Source organism: Rhipicephalus sanguineus, chromosome 2 (genome assembly GCF_013339695.2).
Source record: "Rhipicephalus sanguineus isolate Rsan-2018 chromosome 2, BIME_Rsan_1.4, whole genome shotgun sequence".
Classification (NCBI taxonomy): domain Eukaryota; kingdom Metazoa; phylum Arthropoda; class Arachnida; order Ixodida; family Ixodidae; genus Rhipicephalus; species Rhipicephalus sanguineus.
Window position 1 is genome coordinate 121,143,486 of NC_051177.1, and position 17,435 is coordinate 121,160,920.

Below are 17,435 nucleotides of genomic sequence, written 5' to 3' on the forward strand. Positions count from 1 at the left end.
TTGCGCGATATGTTGCTGTGCAGACAAAAGCGGTCGCCAAGTGCATGGCCGACAAGGAGTGGCAGAAGGCAGTGCAGCTACGTGGAAAGTAAGTGTCGGCGACCAGCGTCGTTTTCAAACTCTCCAATTTAGCCCAGATATATTGTAACGATTACTAATGTGGGCTTGTTCTTGGATTTTACAAACGCTGGATGAAGCTTTGCGAAAAAACTTGCTGTAAGGTTTCACCACTTGGCCAACAAACCTGCCATAGGAAGTTGCTTCGATCAGGTTTATGTCAACTGGTCACTGAAGCAGGCAAAAATTGGCAATGTCACTTCGGTCACTGTAATTTAAGATCAGCATTAGGACCTAAGTATGTTGCTTCTTGGTCTTTACTCTCAAATTTGCTGCTGTTTCTGTGCTGTGTTTGTCATCATGAATAAAGTGCTTAGGTATCTATCAAAAGAAAAACCTGTTCTCAGAGTAAACGTATACAAAAAAAATACTGGCTATCCCATGCCAAAAAGAGTTTCCTTGTCGTAGTTAGATTCCTTCTGTTTACTGAGGGCTTCTGTTTCTTCTGTTTACTGAGGGCAATGCAAAAGCATTTGTATACTGTGCTACGACTGCTTATTAAAAGAAATTCAGAGGATTAAAATTAATCCGTAGTCCTCCACCGTGTTATTTGCAGGTGTGGCTCAGCAGTTAAGGAATTTTGGCACTGGTAACAGGGCCACAAGTTTAAATCCTGTGCATGTTAGCCATTTTTCATTCTTAATTAATCGAATTAAGTCAGTGCAGAGTGGTAGTGCTTGCTTTATTCTGTCACATTAGTCCTGTTTCATCAGCGTACGTTTGATGAAACTTGCTTTGGACCAAAAAATGCCCTGTTTCTTGTTGTCCCAGAAAAGTTGTCAGATACACACTTGAAATATGAACTTAGGAACCCAAGCTGTGCATGGTCTCATACTAACCACACCCACAATGTGGATGTCCCTTCTTAGCCCGTGCACTTCTTGTTTACTTGGTCATTCTGAAGGCAACTAACAAATGACGCCATTTGCCCACCTCTGTCGCTGGTAGCCTCGATGCTGCTATGTTTAAAACTGTAAGGGTGTACAGATAGCAACTGTTGAGACTGAATCGAATCCAAGTCATGTAACAGCAGATATAAGTTTAATCAATCAGTGGACTGATCAGTCAGTCCATCAATCATTCAGTACGTATTTAAAGTAACGATCGCTCTTCTCTTGTATGCGTAACATGCTTTTTGCCGTAATGTGAAATTGACGAACGGGGAATGTCACCGGAGCCAACGTTTCGGCGAGTTGTCGTCTTCATCAAGGGTTGCTGTACTGACGAAGATAAGTCCTCTCGTTGAAACGTTGGCTCCAGCGGCATTTCCTGCTCAACGATTTCTTGTCACTTGACAAGCCTCCATCTTCCCCTCCAACGTCTGTGACTCCTTTTGCAGGAGTTTCGAGCGGAACGTTCAGACCTATCGCATGCTGACTAGAGTGATGCCAGCAAAGCCGGATCCGAATAAGCCGTCCTCGGTGGGTTGTCTTTCTAGAGTCTTCCGCGTTGCTCGAGCAACCCGTGTGTAGTTGTGTCGGTTGATGGCTAAAACAAAAAAAAAATCCTCTTGACTTCTATGCATACTGGGATTAGGTCCCGAAAAGGGTGAGTGAAATATAACTCAGCGTATTATTTTACCTCTGTGCATCGTTGCGACTTTCTTCCTTCCCTGCATTAGCTGGTCACCCTCACCCTGCTGCATGCTGCGTGGAAAACTTGCAAAAGTTCAATGTATGCCCTGGTCTCGTAATCTGTGAATGCCGGCCCATTATTCACAGACTGTTGCTTGCGCAGATGTATGTTCCGTGGCTATCCTTATATGTAATGCCTTCGGATGATTTTTTTAAGTGTGACAATGAAAGAGCAAATTTGCAAGAAGGTCTGTGTTATGTCGACAGTGGTGTCTCTTGGCATGCGGACCAAACGTTGCCTTTGTCCTGGTGGCTTGTAGGCCACATTCCAGCAAATTTGTATTTCTAAAGCGTCATTGTTACACTGTAGCATGTATGCTCAAGCCAGTGCATGTTCTCATCCCCGACATTTCATTCCTTTTATGGAACAACCACATCCTGAACTCTTAATTTATTTTATTTACTTTTTTTTTGCACCACCCTCAAGTGCTTTGACAGCAAGATTCAAAGCAAGGACATGAAAATTTTTACCCAATGATTGCTTTCATTTGGCATTGGCTGTATGTTTGTTATTCAACCTTTGTGTAACACGAAGGCTATGCATTCAGTCCCAACCGGCAGCATGTTTTCTTTTCTATCATCTTCAATTTCCCCTTATTTTATAATGAGATACTACCTTTCAATTAAAAACTACAGATGACACCCTTTCTGCTTTCCTGGCCTTCATATGGACTCTTCCCTAGAGCACTGTATGGGCCTGATTTCTCGGCCTGGGCCCTGTCCGGGCCCGCTTTATGAAGCCCAAGCCCAACCTGGGCCTGTGGTTCCAAGCCATGACCCTGCCCGGGCCCGGTCGTACATAACCCAGCCCGGGCCCGGCCCGGGCCCGGGCGTGCATGACCGAACCCAGCCCGAGCCCTGCCCGGGCCCGTGGTTCCAGGCCCGGCCCGAACCCGGGCGTTCATTACTAAACTTATCAAGGGCGCGTGTTTTCATGACCAGGCCCGGCCCCGGCCCGCTAGAGGATATTAGTTGTTGATGATGATTATTAATGTGTAGCGGGCGATCGGACGGAAAATCCGGTGTGTACATGCATAGAAATGTTACTTTGCCCGCGGTGGTAGCTCAGCAGTTAAGCTGTTTCGCTGTTAAGTCCTAGGACACGGGTGCGGCGACGGCGTCGGCATCTTGATGGGGGCGAAATACGAGAACATCAGTGTACCTTCTCTTTAGGTGCACGTTAAAGAACTCCAGGTGGTCGAAGTTAATCCGGTCCCCACTACGACACGTCTCGTAATCATATCGTGGTTTTGGCACGTAATACCAAGGAATATAAATGAAATGTTGCCTATATGGCACATGGCAAGTCATTCAGTATAGTGAAAATAAAACATAGTAACAAAATTTATTTAAAAGAAATCTACAACTAACATGAAAAAGCGGATAGAAGCAAACCCCGGGACATTTTCTTTAATGCTCTTTTCTACTCTCGCGTTGGAAACATTGATTACACAATTTTTTTTAAAGAAGCTCCTGATTAATAATTTCTTGCAGCAAGATAAAAAACGTTAACGTTACATATGGTGAACAGCCCACCGAAAGCAGATCAAATATAAATCGTTCATATTCTAACGTCGTCACGGAAACGTAATCACCATGTACAATATAATTATATAATCAAGCTAATTAGCACAGAATGCCTTAGACTATGCAATGCATAACGTTCGTGTGTGCTCGAAGGCCCAACTTAGGCCTTTTAATAAGCGGGTCCGAGTCCGGCCCGGCCGGCAGCCTCAAGCCCAGGCCCGCACATTGAAGCTCATGCCCAGCCCGGGCCCGACGGAAAATGCTTCGGACAGCCCTGCTCGGGGGGCCGGGCTGGGCTCGGGCTTTCAGGTCAGCCCGGGCCCTTGCAGTGCTCTACTCTTGCTCTTGGCCCACACTAACCAGTCATTTCATAATTAGCTTCTTTCTCGGCAACCTCATATTGCGTATAGTTGAAAATAACTGTTCTCAGAGTTGACCAGTACAGAAACCATGTGCAAAAATGGGATGCAGGTATCAGCTGTACATATTGAGAAACTCGCTCATAGTACAAAGTGTCTGTTTTCACTGTTTGAAGGGATGCAGGTGCATCTTCTACCAAACCATAAAAAGAATCCGGTCGTTTGTTCATGCTGTGATAACTTGCATGCATATTCTGTTTTTTTTTTCTATAATTACTATTTTACATCTCTTCTGTACCATTGTTCCCAAGGATACTTGCGTTGCTCCTATTTCTGTTGTTATGCCGTGGATTGCACATAAATGCAAGTGTATGTATATGTGCATGGGTGTGTGCGGCAGTTTGGCCAATTAAAGTGCCACCATATCTTGGACGAAAGAACGTGGGGCCTTCTCAGCAGTTTCTAAAACTTAGTCTATACTTTAATAGTTTTTACCTATGCAAAAAAGAAAAGCCTACGAACCTCTGTACGATGGCTGTCGAAGTAACCTCTTCAGGTGCAATTTATGAAGAACTGTCTGAAAGTGCATAAATTTACACATTATTCAAAGGCGCTCAATGTTCCATTGCAACAAAAACAATATCACAAGGCATTGATTTGTGGGATTTTCAGTAAGTACTCTAACATTCAAATTGTGGTTAAAACCTAAAGTCATTCATGTTCTGTTTTTGCATAAATCAAATTTCGGACTAGGAATATAGTGCGATTTCATTTTCGGTTATATTCATTTCAAACAAACAAATATTGTACTTTTTTGTGGCTCACAGAAAGCAGCACGTCAAACAACTCATCGAACATGGTAGTGCTGTCAGCAAAGTGATCATGTGCCATAATGCACAGCAAAATGAAGTTAAATGAAGACATGCTGATGGCACAGGAGGCTCAGTTCATCCAAAAGTCAACATATCTTGCACTTAGCTACTAAGTCAACACAACTAGCAGTAACAAGTTTCATACAATAACAAGTTGCCTGAAAGGAATAGAGTTCATGTCTTACTGCCATTGTGCCATTGTTTATATTTCACATGCAAGCAGTGCCTGCTTGAGTTGTCACTACATTGGCTTCCATCTTTGCGCAGCGCACAAAATTGACCCGTCCTCTTCTCTTCTGTGCCTTGTCAATTTTGTGCGCTGCGTAAAGATGGATAAGTTCCAACTACATTGGCTTAATTGAAACGTACGTTTCTGCCACAAAGTAGCATTGCCAACACCAATGGCATTCATTACGAGAGGTGCTTCTTGTATTGACATTTAGTACCACGTGCAACAGAAAGCATTCGTTTTGAACCAATGTTCATGTTTATAAAGGTGAAGTCTTTGGCTGTCCGTGGCATAACTGTGAAGGAATTACTCTGCTCCTTTTCTGTAATTTTCACTCGCTCATCGATTTCATTTCTTTTTTTTCTTTGCGCAATTTCTAGGAAGGTTACCGGATGGCAGTGATGCATGTCGGCGCTCCGTGCTGTGGCATGAATGCGGCCGTGCGGTCGTTCGTTCGAAACTGTCTGAACCGTGGAGATGTTGTTTTTGGAATCCATGACGGTGTCGAAGGCCTCATTGATGGAAACGTGAGTTTTTTTTTTCTTTTACCAGATGTTAGCTCTCGAGGTTCTACATATAAAGCACAGAAGTTCCGCAGTGTTCGTGCACGAGGGCACACACGTGTGCAAAGAGTTATGCGCAGCTACCTTTTTGCCTTTTTACTAGGGGTGTGTGAATATTCGAAATTTCGAATATTTTTCTAATAGTGTTTGCTATTTGATTCGATTCGCACTGGAATTTTACTCTTCGAACTATTCGAACTTCCCAAAAACAAATACAGTCAACATCCGATTAAAGGTGACCCCTTCAGGTTTTCAATATCCTTCACCTCATTACACTCTCGTATTGCGGTAAAGCTGCCTTTCAAGCTCCGTTACGGTCGAACTTTGTCAAGACACAGTCAACGTCCGATCGGAAGTGGCCCCTAGATTTTCAATATGCTTCACCTCATCACACCCCGGTATTGCGGCAAAGCTGCCTTTCAAGCTCTGCTACTGTCGCAAATGTATTAACTAGAGCTGTGCAAATAGCAAAATTTTGGGTGCGAAGTGAATTCGAATATTGAAGTGTGAGTGCAAATCGATTCGAATATTTTTCGAATATTTCTCGAATACTTTTCGAATACTTTGAAGCGAAATTGCAGAAAAAAAGTTAGAGAGGATTCCTAAGCATATTCTTATGAGATAACAACATGAAAGTGTTTCTTTTCGCCGGGTTGATGAAACACTGGCAGGGTGGTGTTTCATAGTTGTCTTACCAAGAATGAGGCAATGTAGAGGCCGGATTCTATTTATGTACATGATTTGGTACAACCAAAGTGTTGCTGACAACACTTTACACGTGATAGGCAAAGATGCCATTTCCTCAGCCTCTCCTCCTCTTTCAACTTCTGTGGAATCTCAACTGATGTGGCGAACAAGGGTGTGCTCCCTTCAAGTCCGGAGTCCCAAATCTGTCTCGTAGACATCGATATATAAAAACATCTGAAATTTTGGATGCTAAAAAGCTTCGGCTTCCGATTTTACGGACTTCCTGCCCATATTTCAGGTCCAAGACAGCATTAATTGAGCCCCCACCTCTGCCACATCTTGCATCTTGCATTTTGCCTCCATCGAAAAGCGACTGCCAATGCTGGAATTCGATCCCGTGACCTTAGGGTCAGCAGGCGAGCACGATATCCAGTAGACCACCGCAGCAGGTGGCCAGCACATATGAGGACGTGGGGGCAAATTTCACGACTTCGGCCATTGGCAGCACGTGCAGGCACTCAAGGACAGCGCTCGTCCTGCGTGTTCCTTTGCTTGTGTTACGTCTCCTTTGCGCCGTTTTTTCCCATTTACAAATACGCATTTCACCAACTAGCCCAACGAACTACTTTTCAAGGCCTCTATATTTTTGCTTGTATTGTGTGAAGAGATTGTTGTAGTACTGTAATGTTTTGTATCACTGATCAGACAAGCAGCTTATTTGTACACACTGATGCAAACCGTTTTCTACTGCTGATGTTGAATGAGATGTTGTGCATCATGTGTCTAATAAAGCACTACTTGTTTGCTGTTCTCATGCCATCAGTTAGTATTCTAGTTAATGACACCCCAAATATTTACGTGCATCACTAATCATTGCATTTTTGCGACAGTACTTTATCTTCCCAGTGAAATGCTATGTATTAATGTTTTGTAATGTATGTATTTCGCTTTTTGCATTACCCCCTTGCACAATGCCTCCCAGGAAGGCCGTAAGGTATCTTTCAGTTAATAAATAAATAAATAAATAAATAAATAAATAAATAAATAAATAAATAAATAAATAAATCATCATGCAGATGAATGCAGCAAATGCAGTCATCTGCATGCAATGCAGCAAATATTTTCGCCTGCTTGAGACAGCTTGTGCCATGTGTTGTGTAATAGTGAAATATTAAGTTACATCTGACCTTGCACGTTGTGGGAAACTTAATTTTGTAAATGTGTGGTCCCCTACAGATCCAGTCCATGGCTTGGCACGACGTCGGTGGCTGGGTCGGCCAAGGTGGCGCCTTTCTTGGAACAAAGCGGTGGGTTCTTGTTTCTGCATTTGCTCGCTCTTGTGTAAAATCTTTCGCTTAGCATTAGCCAGCACATATGTGTGCCCTCAGTTGCATTTCGAAGCTGTTTTGGTGCTCTACTACAGTCAAACCCGTTTACAGCGAACTCGAAAGTACTGCGAAAAGTGGTTGTTATATCAGTATAGTTGGTTGTATATGGACTCGCCCTTCAAGGCGTGCACAAATTAGTGACCAAGTGTTTTTTTTTTTTTTTTTCGTGCGGTTCTTTTACAAACCCAGACAACACAATAACAACCTCAGGACATCCTCAGTATGCCACCTTGAAGACATTATGATGCCCTCAGGACGTCCTGTTAAGGTACTAGAATGGCACTAATCCAGTCCTGTTGTCCGTACTCATAACAACCTCAGGACGTCCTCAAAACAACACTTCAGGACTTTTTTAGTATGTTTTCAGAACAACCATTGTGCAGCCGGTTCGGTACCATAGGCTGTGATATTTTGTATTACTAGATATGATTTATTTCTTTTTAAGGTATTTACATACATTAAAGGAAAAACACCTCTGTAAGGTCTTATGTATGTATACTGCGTGAAGAAACGGAGAGGTGACAATAAGTGCTTGACTGTGACAGAAAAAAACAAAAAACAAAGCTTGTTCACTAAAATTCATTTATTTAAACAGTAATTAGTCCCGACTGGTTATGAGGACCGCTTTCTCAGGCATCCGAGTCCGAGTAGTCAGAGGCAGTGTCTGAAAAAAAAAGCAATATTAAGGCATTCAACACAAATTTGCAAAGATGTTTTACTGTACCGGGCTACTCCTGCAAAAAAAAAAAGAAAAGAGAAAGACGTCAAATAAAGGCAGTTACGATTTTAATGAAAGGATTAATACATGCAAAAGGAACCAGATGCTGTCCCGTGTAGAACAATGCTACATTTCATGACAGTCTCATGTGATGTCACCGCAGCATGCGACGACTGCGACTCAATGGCCCACGTTTGTAAACTTCCTTGGAAGTCTGGCACAATGTCCTCGTCACCACGTGTATCGTGCACAGTGCACTCATTAGTGCTAGAGGCTCCGCTCTGACAGCCCACCAGTGCACTCGACACGGGCATCGAGTTAACTTGCCCGAGGTCGGGCCATGTGCTAGACGCAGACGTCGATTTTCCGTTATTCACATTGGGACTTTCCGAAGCACGATTCACCGCAATTTGTTCGACTGATGCCGATCCATTCATTGGAGCATCAGTCAGAGCGTTGAGTAACGTGAAGCACCCATCAACACGGCGATTGACCTCCCGTCGACGTCTACCATTTGCACTTTCAGACATCTCACTTTTGTTAACTGTACACTACACTGTACTGTACACACAAACAACAAATATGCGGTTTGCACTAACCTTCATTGCAAGATCCCACTCCTCCGTGCAAGATCCCATCTTGACAGTCAGTTGACTTGGAAGTTGGAATGGCTTGGCTGGTTTGGCTACTTGACTATCCGGAACGGCAACGCATGGTCAATGGTTGCCAGCGGCTAGTTTGTTATTACACGCTACAGCGGCGGATATTCACTAATATATGGCAGCCACTCTTAAGAACATACTATTTTAAATGACCATTTCGCAATATCAGCTTCGATACCCAAGATGATTAATTACTTGTGTTTCAGAAAGCGAAACGCGTCATTTGAAGCTTTTCAACCAAAAGAGAAGCAGCGAGGCGAAAAAAATGCAATGGCTGTGTGAAACAACCGTGCTGAGAAAATTTTCACATAGGATATGCATCTACTTAGCGTGAAAAGGACGCGAGGAATCATATGTAAGCGCTCAGTGCATGCGTTGCATTTGTCATCCCCAAAAGGTCCCTGGAAGAACCTTTTCAGGACAACTTGTTAGCGCGCTCTCGATATTGCTTTTGTCATCCCCAAAAGGTATCTGGAAGAACTTTTTCAGGACAACTTGTTGTCCTCAGAAAGCACTCGCAATGACGTTTCCGGGTCAAACCAGCTCGTGTCGTACTCAATACGTACCAAGGACATTGAGAAATGTGCGAGGACGATTGTACCATTTGAGGACGACCTCAGGACGTCGAGTGTTGTCTGGGAAGTGCTAACGGGCAATGGCAAGTTAAGCCTTTTCGCTTTGTGAGGCTACACCCGCTGCGTGCTTATGAGTGAATTCAACTGCTTTGCAATGAACTGACATTGTTTCATCAAAACATGGTACAGCCGCATGGAGCCATTCATCCCTGGCTAGTTGCGTGCAGCTTGTCGCCTATCATGCTTTAGGAGGCCTGTCTCATGCGTGTTTTGATTTTAAATGTGAAGCATTTTGTAGCGAACTTCTGTGACTTTGAGCATATCTATCTATTCGTCTATCTATATCCGTCCGTCCGTCCGTCCATCCATCCATCCATCCATCTATCTATCTATCTATCTATCTATCTATCTATCTATCTATCTATCTATCTATCTATCTATCTATCCATCCATCCATCTATCTATCTATCTATCTATCTATCTATCTATCTATCTATCTATCTCCGCCTACGACTTTCAGCTCCCTTGGCCGTTTCATTAATGGGATGTATACCAAAATTGGTATGACATAACATGACCATATTATGAACATAAGTGATAGGTCATAACATGAAAATCATGACGTGTGTCATGTACAGCATGATTTACATGACATGGTCTCGGGGAGCTCGCGGCCGTTTTGCAAGCTTGGCATGTACCAAATTTGGTATTGTGTGACGTGAATGCATGACGAACATAAATGACAGGTGACAACATGACAGGTGGCAACATGTCATGCCTTACATGACATGCATGTCATGTAAGGCATGATTTACATGCCATGCTCATGGTGCGCTCGTGGCGGTTCGCTAGCTTGACATACACCAAAACTGGTATTGTGTGACATGACTGTATAACGAACATAAATGACATGTGGTAACATGACAATCATGACATGCATGTCATGTATGGCGTGATTTACATGCCACACTCGTGGTGCGCTCGCAACCGGTTCGCTAGCCTGACATACGCCAAAACTGGTATTGCATGACGTGACTGTATGATGAACATAAATGACAGGTGGTAACACGACAATCATGACATGCATGTCATGTAGGGCATGATTTACATGCCACACTCATGGTGCGCTCGCGGCAGGTTCGCTAGCTTGACATATACCGCTGATCCATTGTTGTCCTGTCTATAAAAGGCTCACTGTACTTAAACCATTAAATGTATACTATCATTGGATGCAGTTTCAATGGGCAGCATAGGAAAATCGTAAGATGCACTGGAATATGGTTGTTATAACAGATAGACCATTATATCTGGGATCGTTATAAGTGGTTTACAAACAGCACCTCATCTCTTCTCTACAATCAAGTGTCCAACTCGTCAGCAACGCTCTGCTGAGAGTGCTTTCGCACGAACTGCTCTGGTTGCCTTGCATGCACCGAAACAAACGAAGCATACCAAAACACCACCGCAGAAGGAAAAAAGAGTGGTAAAGAACCGTGGACCTTATACAGCGAGCTGTCTGTGCACTGCGCAATAGGGGATTCTGCATGCCTGCTGACGTTCAGTTAGCAAGCATTATCCAACGATAGTCGCTCCAGCAATGCTCGTTGGAGAGGTCGTGGATCGCTTAGTTCATTCGCTTAAAGGCACCATGACACCCAATTTTCAATGATATGTGTTATGTGAGTTAATCCTTGTGCGTTCACAAACAAGTTTTCGAAATTTTGGTGCATTTTTGTCGACCACTTAATTTATAATTGAATATTTTTATGAACACATGAGTGGCCTGAGAGTTGCACAACACTGGAGCACTCACGAGCCGTGGCGTAACATGCTGCTTGCTGTGCGAGCGTCTGCATTCCAGCGAATGATTTTGCTCCGTGGTGAGCTGCGCATGCAACCAAGCTATTTCAGCTATGTACAGCTTGGCATTGAAATTGAACGAACAATTCACGGCGGCTGAAACTGTGGTAGAAGATGGCCGCTCCACTCCATGCAGCATGTGACCTCACACATGGCAAAGTGGTGGTCGCCGGTGGATGCCCGGCGTTGTTAGCCAGCAACTTCTAGGGCTTATTTCGCACGGAAATATTCTTTTACAATCCATTTTTCGTATGTGTATAGGCACAATAGACCCTCTATTCTATTAAACCACAAATTATTGGTTGACCGTGTCATGGCTCTTTAAAAGGGCCCTGCAGCATTGTTTCAGCATTGTCAGAAAATGCTGCCGATCGGTAGTTGAGGCTCCTGAGAACATGTGAGCAAAACATTGTAGCGCAGCACGCGGCCTGGAATTTACAATGAATTTTCAAAGTCGGCTAGAAATCGTTCCCTCTTTTTTCTACGAATGATGCCACATACCCAAATGACTGTGCCATATACCCAAATTCAAGGCCATTCACTGGTTCGAGCATTGCGAGCTGCAGGGTTACCGTAACAATGCGTTTCCACATGCCCGTGTGTGCGCTTGTGATAACACTGAAAATAAGCCGTGCGTTCGAAGAGAAAAAGTCATGACGAGTGTGTGACGTAACTTCTTTCCCCTGTGCCATCCCTCCCTGCATGGCTTCCAGTGCACTTGTCGGGACGAGAGAAGAGAGGAAGCAATTAGAGCGTGTGACAAATCTCTAAATCCTGTCGTACTTGGCGGATTCTAAAAATGTTTGTGGCGGTCGATTCGTGAGGCAATAAACCCCTTTAATGAAACCATTCGATGGTTACTTGAAAAAGCGTTGCCGGGCCCCTTTAAAAGTTTGTCTACTCCTAATTGAGCGGGCACTAGAATGCTCAATGTATGTCTTTTGCACTTTCCCATTTCTGTAGGACACTCCCAGGTAATATGATTGAGCAATGCGTGGCGAAGCTACGAGAGTTCAAGATTCAGGCTCTGCTCGTCATTGGCGGCTTTGAAGTAAGTCTCTTTTTCTGCGCGCTGACTACTTACTGCAAGCCTTCATCTCTGCATTTGAAAGCAGAGATGGATTAGTACACACGCTTAATTCTTTAAAGGGGTCATGAAGCACCCCTTGGGCTTGTTGAAAAAACGCATCTTGTGGGTAGCTGACACGGCTATGAACTGCTCTGCCAAATATTACAGTCGTGCGCGCCGCGTAAAGGCCACAAGCGGAGCGCAAAGTTGCCGTTTCCCCAGGCACCCTCTTTTTAAACAGAGGCCGGTTCTCACTCTCGTCGGTGGGCGGGGGCGTCTGCACGTTGACGTCGCGGATCTGCCAGTTTATGTTGCAAGAGACATAGCATGCTTATTTGCCGATAGCCGACGTATATCAAGAGCGGCATTTGGATCAGATGCGCTTCTTGCCACGGGGTGCCGCCACTTGCCGGCGCCGAACTCCTCAGTACATGGTAGCCACACTCGCGTGCGCGAATCACAGCGGGAGAGCGATCGCGTTTCATGACGCGCACTGACGTAGCTTCTTACCCCCGTGCCATCCCTCCCTGTCTAGCTTCCAGTGCGCTCGTCGGCATGAGAAAAGAGAGAAAGCGCTGAGAGCGTGCGCCAAACCCCCGTAACTCCGCTGATTCTTGACGGATTCGAGAAATTTTTGCGGCAATCGATTCGAGAGGCAGTAAACTCCGATACTGAGGTCATTAGATCATGTTGAGAAATCTTTTTCTCTTTTTCTGGACTTTACTTACTTTTTGGGAAAGTAGTTAAAGAATGGCATTGTTTGTATTGATGATGAAATTTCAACCGCCATCTACCGAGCACAAAAACAGATAAAAGAGCCGAAGAAATCTATTTGTTTTAAATATAGCTTTGGGTGCCTTGGGGGGGGGGGACTCTAGTGCCTGCATGAAATAAGGTTGAGGAAAGCATTTCTGTCTGGTGGTTACAACGCGAACATCACAATGGGCGGTTACGAGGACATGTCACACTTCTTTTTTAACGAACCAGGCAGCTGACCGTGCCAAGTGGGACATCGAACAAACCACGCCATAAAACGCAAAACACAAGCTTGGCATGAAGTTTGAGAAGCAAAGAATCAGTTAGCACATATGTAAATCACCATAGATGACGTGTATTGAGGAATTGGGCTAGTTGCCATCCATACATCATCTAATGTGCCGAGTACTATGTACTGATGAATTGCTGAAAAATGAGAGGACATACCGAATAGTAATAAGAAAAGTACAAACTATAAACTGTTTGTCATTTATGAAACACTAAATGTTGATTGGTTCTTGAAGCACGACGTTAGAGACCGGAGGGTCAAAATTTGTTGTTCTGTTTTTACGTGTTCTACCCTCCTGCCTCTGTAATAGCATACTTTTTAAAAATTGGTACTCAAAGCATTGCAAGATTACCATATACAAAGGTTGATTGTGTTTGCCTCCCTTATTTTCTGGCAAAAAGAATGTTCCACATGTGCACTGATAGCCACTAGTGACAGTGGATAGCACTCCCAAAGTTGCACATACAAAAATAACCAGAAAAGGGAAGGGAATGATGACGTGTGCATTGCATGCATAATGTGAAGGTCGTAGGTTTGGTCCCCACCAGCAGTGTGTTGTTTTTCTCTCTGATTTGATTCATTTTCTTTTCCTCATAACCACTATACTTCAATTAAGAATTGCAGCTAAAACTTACTGCGCTTGTCTTGGCTTCATATGGTTGTTTCTAACAAAGACGGGCCCCTCAATTCATTATCATTCCATTAATTCATTTCACTAAGTTTCCTCAATCTATTAACTTAACCTAACTCTCTGCTTGCTTTCAGGGCTACCATACAGTGCTGCAGTTTGCTGAAGCCCGGGAGAAGTACCCCGAGCTGCGCATCCCCATGTGTGTGATTCCTGCCACGATCAGCAACAATGTCCCAGGCACTGAGTTCTCTCTGGGCGCTGACACTGCCCTCAACGAGATCACTGAGGTCAGTCATTTGAGACTTTGTACCGTAGTCGCTGAGTCACCATTCTCCTATATAGCAATTACTATATGGACAGTCCAAGGCACATTTTTGTTGTTGGCATCACCATGAGGTTCCTTATAAAGTCCAAGAAAGATAACATCGCCATTGTATCTTATGTGTGCAAAGGCAGCCAACAATCGCGGCTCAAGCATTACAGTTTGTTGCTATTGTATTCATTGCTTCACCCTTGCGGCAAAACTGACTTTTTTTCAAGTTGCCGTTATGAGGTGATTTGTAGAGAATGGCTGCACATCCGGCACAGATGTATTGCATGAACTTTCATCTGAAAGTAGTTTGGACTGTTGAAATGATTGAAGGGGATGTCCGAGACTACGACACACACATTCTGAGAACTACAATTTTCTGCAGTCCTTGTCCATTTAGTCTGCGCATTGCCGAATTTTTGTTGTCAGGTGAATTTTTCGCAGTTCATTGTCGGCTCACTTTCGCATGCCTTCCAATGAGGCAAGCTTTTATTGAGCTGTTTGTCGTCAACAAATTCGCAATAGTTTTTTAATGGCCTTACAGCCATAAAAGGTGTTTCAAGGTTTCACATTGTTTCAAGGTGTTTGTTATTGGTTTCAAGACCTTTTAAAAGTGCATTTGCATCAGTACGTGTAAATTTATTCACCTGCCCCTGGAACTAACAACCAGGGTAACAATTTAAAAGAACAGCTTTTATATTCTCACATTCTCTCACTATGTTAGCTTTGACTTCAAAAGCACATTGTCTGTTAGAAAACAACTCATATGCACATGATGGTGTTAGCCTTACAATAGTTGGGAGAGGTTAGAAAAGTGCCAATGTGAAATAGATGTACTTCTGAAAATGTGCTATTGTTTTCGTAATAAGAGCATCGTAAGCCCTGCTAGAGAAAAAATTTAATGGGGATTAACTGCTGTTTGTTTAAGTACGAATTTTCCCAAGGACCAAGTACATTTTATTGTCTTTGAATCACAGCTGGTGGTCAGATTAGCAGGCACAGTTTTAGCTGGAGAAATCAGTCACTGAAATGTGAATTCTCAGATAAATGTGGAATGAGGTCAAAACAGGGTGTCGAAGGATGCTCCATTTCACACCTCGCACACAGGGCACCAGAAGCTTTGCAAACAGTTTGGTCGTAAAGGTCTCACTTTGCTCATTTTCCAGTGCAACATCGCGTTATGTACAAATTTCATCTTCACGTCTGTCACAAGAATCTGCGCATCATTTCTTCAAGCACCGAACACTCGGAACCAAATTTCAATGGTTGTTACAGCGTTAGCTGTTCCTTGTAATTCTTAGTCAATACTAGTAGATCAGTAGTATGCACACAAAAACAGGAGATTACGGTTTTACGTAACTTAAAATTGCCTTATTTCTCTGACTAAGATGGTGCAACGCTTGCCCTTGGCTTTGTTTTATAATAACTGCAAAATGGTTGCACTGGACGCTTTGTGCAATCCACTATTCATCACACTTCCCACACTCTGCTATTGCAGGGAGCAGTGTTCACTTTATAAATGTTTATACCGGAGACGTAAATCGACACGAACGTAACGGGACTGTAAGGAAACAAGAAACCAAATAATGGCACTGTTCTGTTGCACTTTTTTGTCCTGGCAGCAGAGCAGAAGCCCCATTCTGCTTTCTGCTGCCATCATGAGCATTACACACATTCACTGTGGTGTTGCTGCCAAGTAGCCGTATGCAGTTTCTTCAAAAATTCATGGGTCTGAGTCAAGTGTACTGCAAATGGTGTGCTGAAACGGGCCGTTGCTCCGAAACTTGCTTTTCGCTACGCTGACCATTGCACCCAAACTGCAGATCTGCGACCGGATTCGCCAGTCAGCTCAAGGAACCAAGCGGCGCGTGTTCGTCGTGGAGACCATGGGTGGCTACTGCGGTTACCTGGCAACACTGGCAGGGTTAGCAGGGGGTGCCGATGCAGCATACATCTTCGAGGAGCACTTTGGCATCAAGGAACTCATGAACGACGTGCTGCACATGAAGGTCAAGATGGCCGAGGGTGTCCAGCGAGGTCTTGTCCTCAGGTACGTGCAGTTGTGGATAATGTGGGACAAGCAGCATTTATATGTAGTGCACTGACAGATGATACGGGGGGGGGGGGGAGGGGCAAGCTATCATTGTTCCGAAGAAACTCTTTTCGGACGAAAAAAGACAAAAAGTAATGAAGCACTGCAAACATAGAAGACACATCCGATAAAAATACAATTTTATTCACATGTACCGCACACTCGAGCAACGCAAGCTTTGTATTCGTTCGGTGGATCTTTTGTCTACATTTTTCACAATCTCAAGTGAAAGGTAAAATAATTGCAACCCGGGACAAATGCGTTGCTTTAACATGATTTATGCTGTAGCTTGATTTGATATTTTAGCACATATTATCTTGCTCCTAGCGGTTGGGACGTGCACCATTATACCCATAGCAAGTGTACAAGATATTTAAAATGACAACTGTAATTGCGCTAGATGAGGCAACTTTTCGCTTACCTCTATGTTGCACTCCTCAACACTACAGCACCTCTTGTTTCAGAAAAAGATGTTTATGGCAAAGCTAGCAGCAGAGTACTGCTCGGAGGCTCACAGGTGGCGAATTACTACTAAACAAGTTGTCTGTTCACCACAGTGGACACTAGGGCAATAAGAAACACGTGGCCCATCTTTAGAACTTTTGTGAAGAAGCTTGTTAATTTCATTGATGACCCTGGTCTTCCGGCCAATCCCCATCTCCATTTAAAAGAAAGTTGTTCAATTTTTTTTTTATTTTTGATCTGTCCCGGATCCTAAGCCATTTATTTCTCAGTGATGGGTTCCCATTTTATGCGCAGAGTTTAATTGGGTAGGCAGGCTTTGCGTTGCTTGGGTGCATATATCGTTTTAGAAAAATGTGCATACCCAAGAGGTTAACATAAGACGCATGCACAGTGGCAACAAGTGCAAGGAATTGCAAGCACAAAGATTCGGGTTCCCTATGCTAAAACTGCCTAATTTTTGCAAAATGAGCGTGTGTTGAACAGAAACTTCTTAAGCTTTGCACCTGTCTTCATACGTGAACATAAATACCTTGTAATTATCCCCTTCAATCACGAATTATGATGCACTGTCTGCAAATGCGTCAAATTCGCATGGCATAATTCGAAGGCACTTAGTACGTATTACATTCCGA

General features: G+C 43.7%; 2 protein-coding genes across 5 annotated transcripts in view; one reads left to right on the forward strand and one right to left on the reverse strand.

Annotated features, from left to right (window-relative positions):
* Positions 1-17,435, reverse strand: part of LOC119383606 (60S ribosomal protein L19) — a 310,809-nt gene that overhangs the window by 46,542 nt on the left and 246,832 nt on the right. The gene's annotated exons all lie outside the window — the stretch shown is intronic.
* The window catches only part of LOC119383604 (ATP-dependent 6-phosphofructokinase), a 77,939-nt gene that overhangs the window by 35,926 nt on the left and 24,578 nt on the right, over positions 1-17,435 (forward strand). For all 3 annotated transcript variants that reach the window (XM_049412584.1, XM_049412583.1, XM_049412582.1), the window contains exons 10-16: positions 24-88; positions 1,457-1,538; positions 5,119-5,265; positions 7,225-7,295; positions 12,155-12,242; positions 14,071-14,223; positions 16,070-16,296. In XM_049412584.1, coding sequence (XP_049268541.1) covers positions 24-88; positions 1,457-1,538; positions 5,119-5,265; positions 7,225-7,295; positions 12,155-12,242; positions 14,071-14,223; positions 16,070-16,296 — 833 coding nt within the window. The remainder of the gene's footprint in view (positions 1-23; positions 89-1,456; positions 1,539-5,118; positions 5,266-7,224; positions 7,296-12,154; positions 12,243-14,070; positions 14,224-16,069; positions 16,297-17,435) is intronic.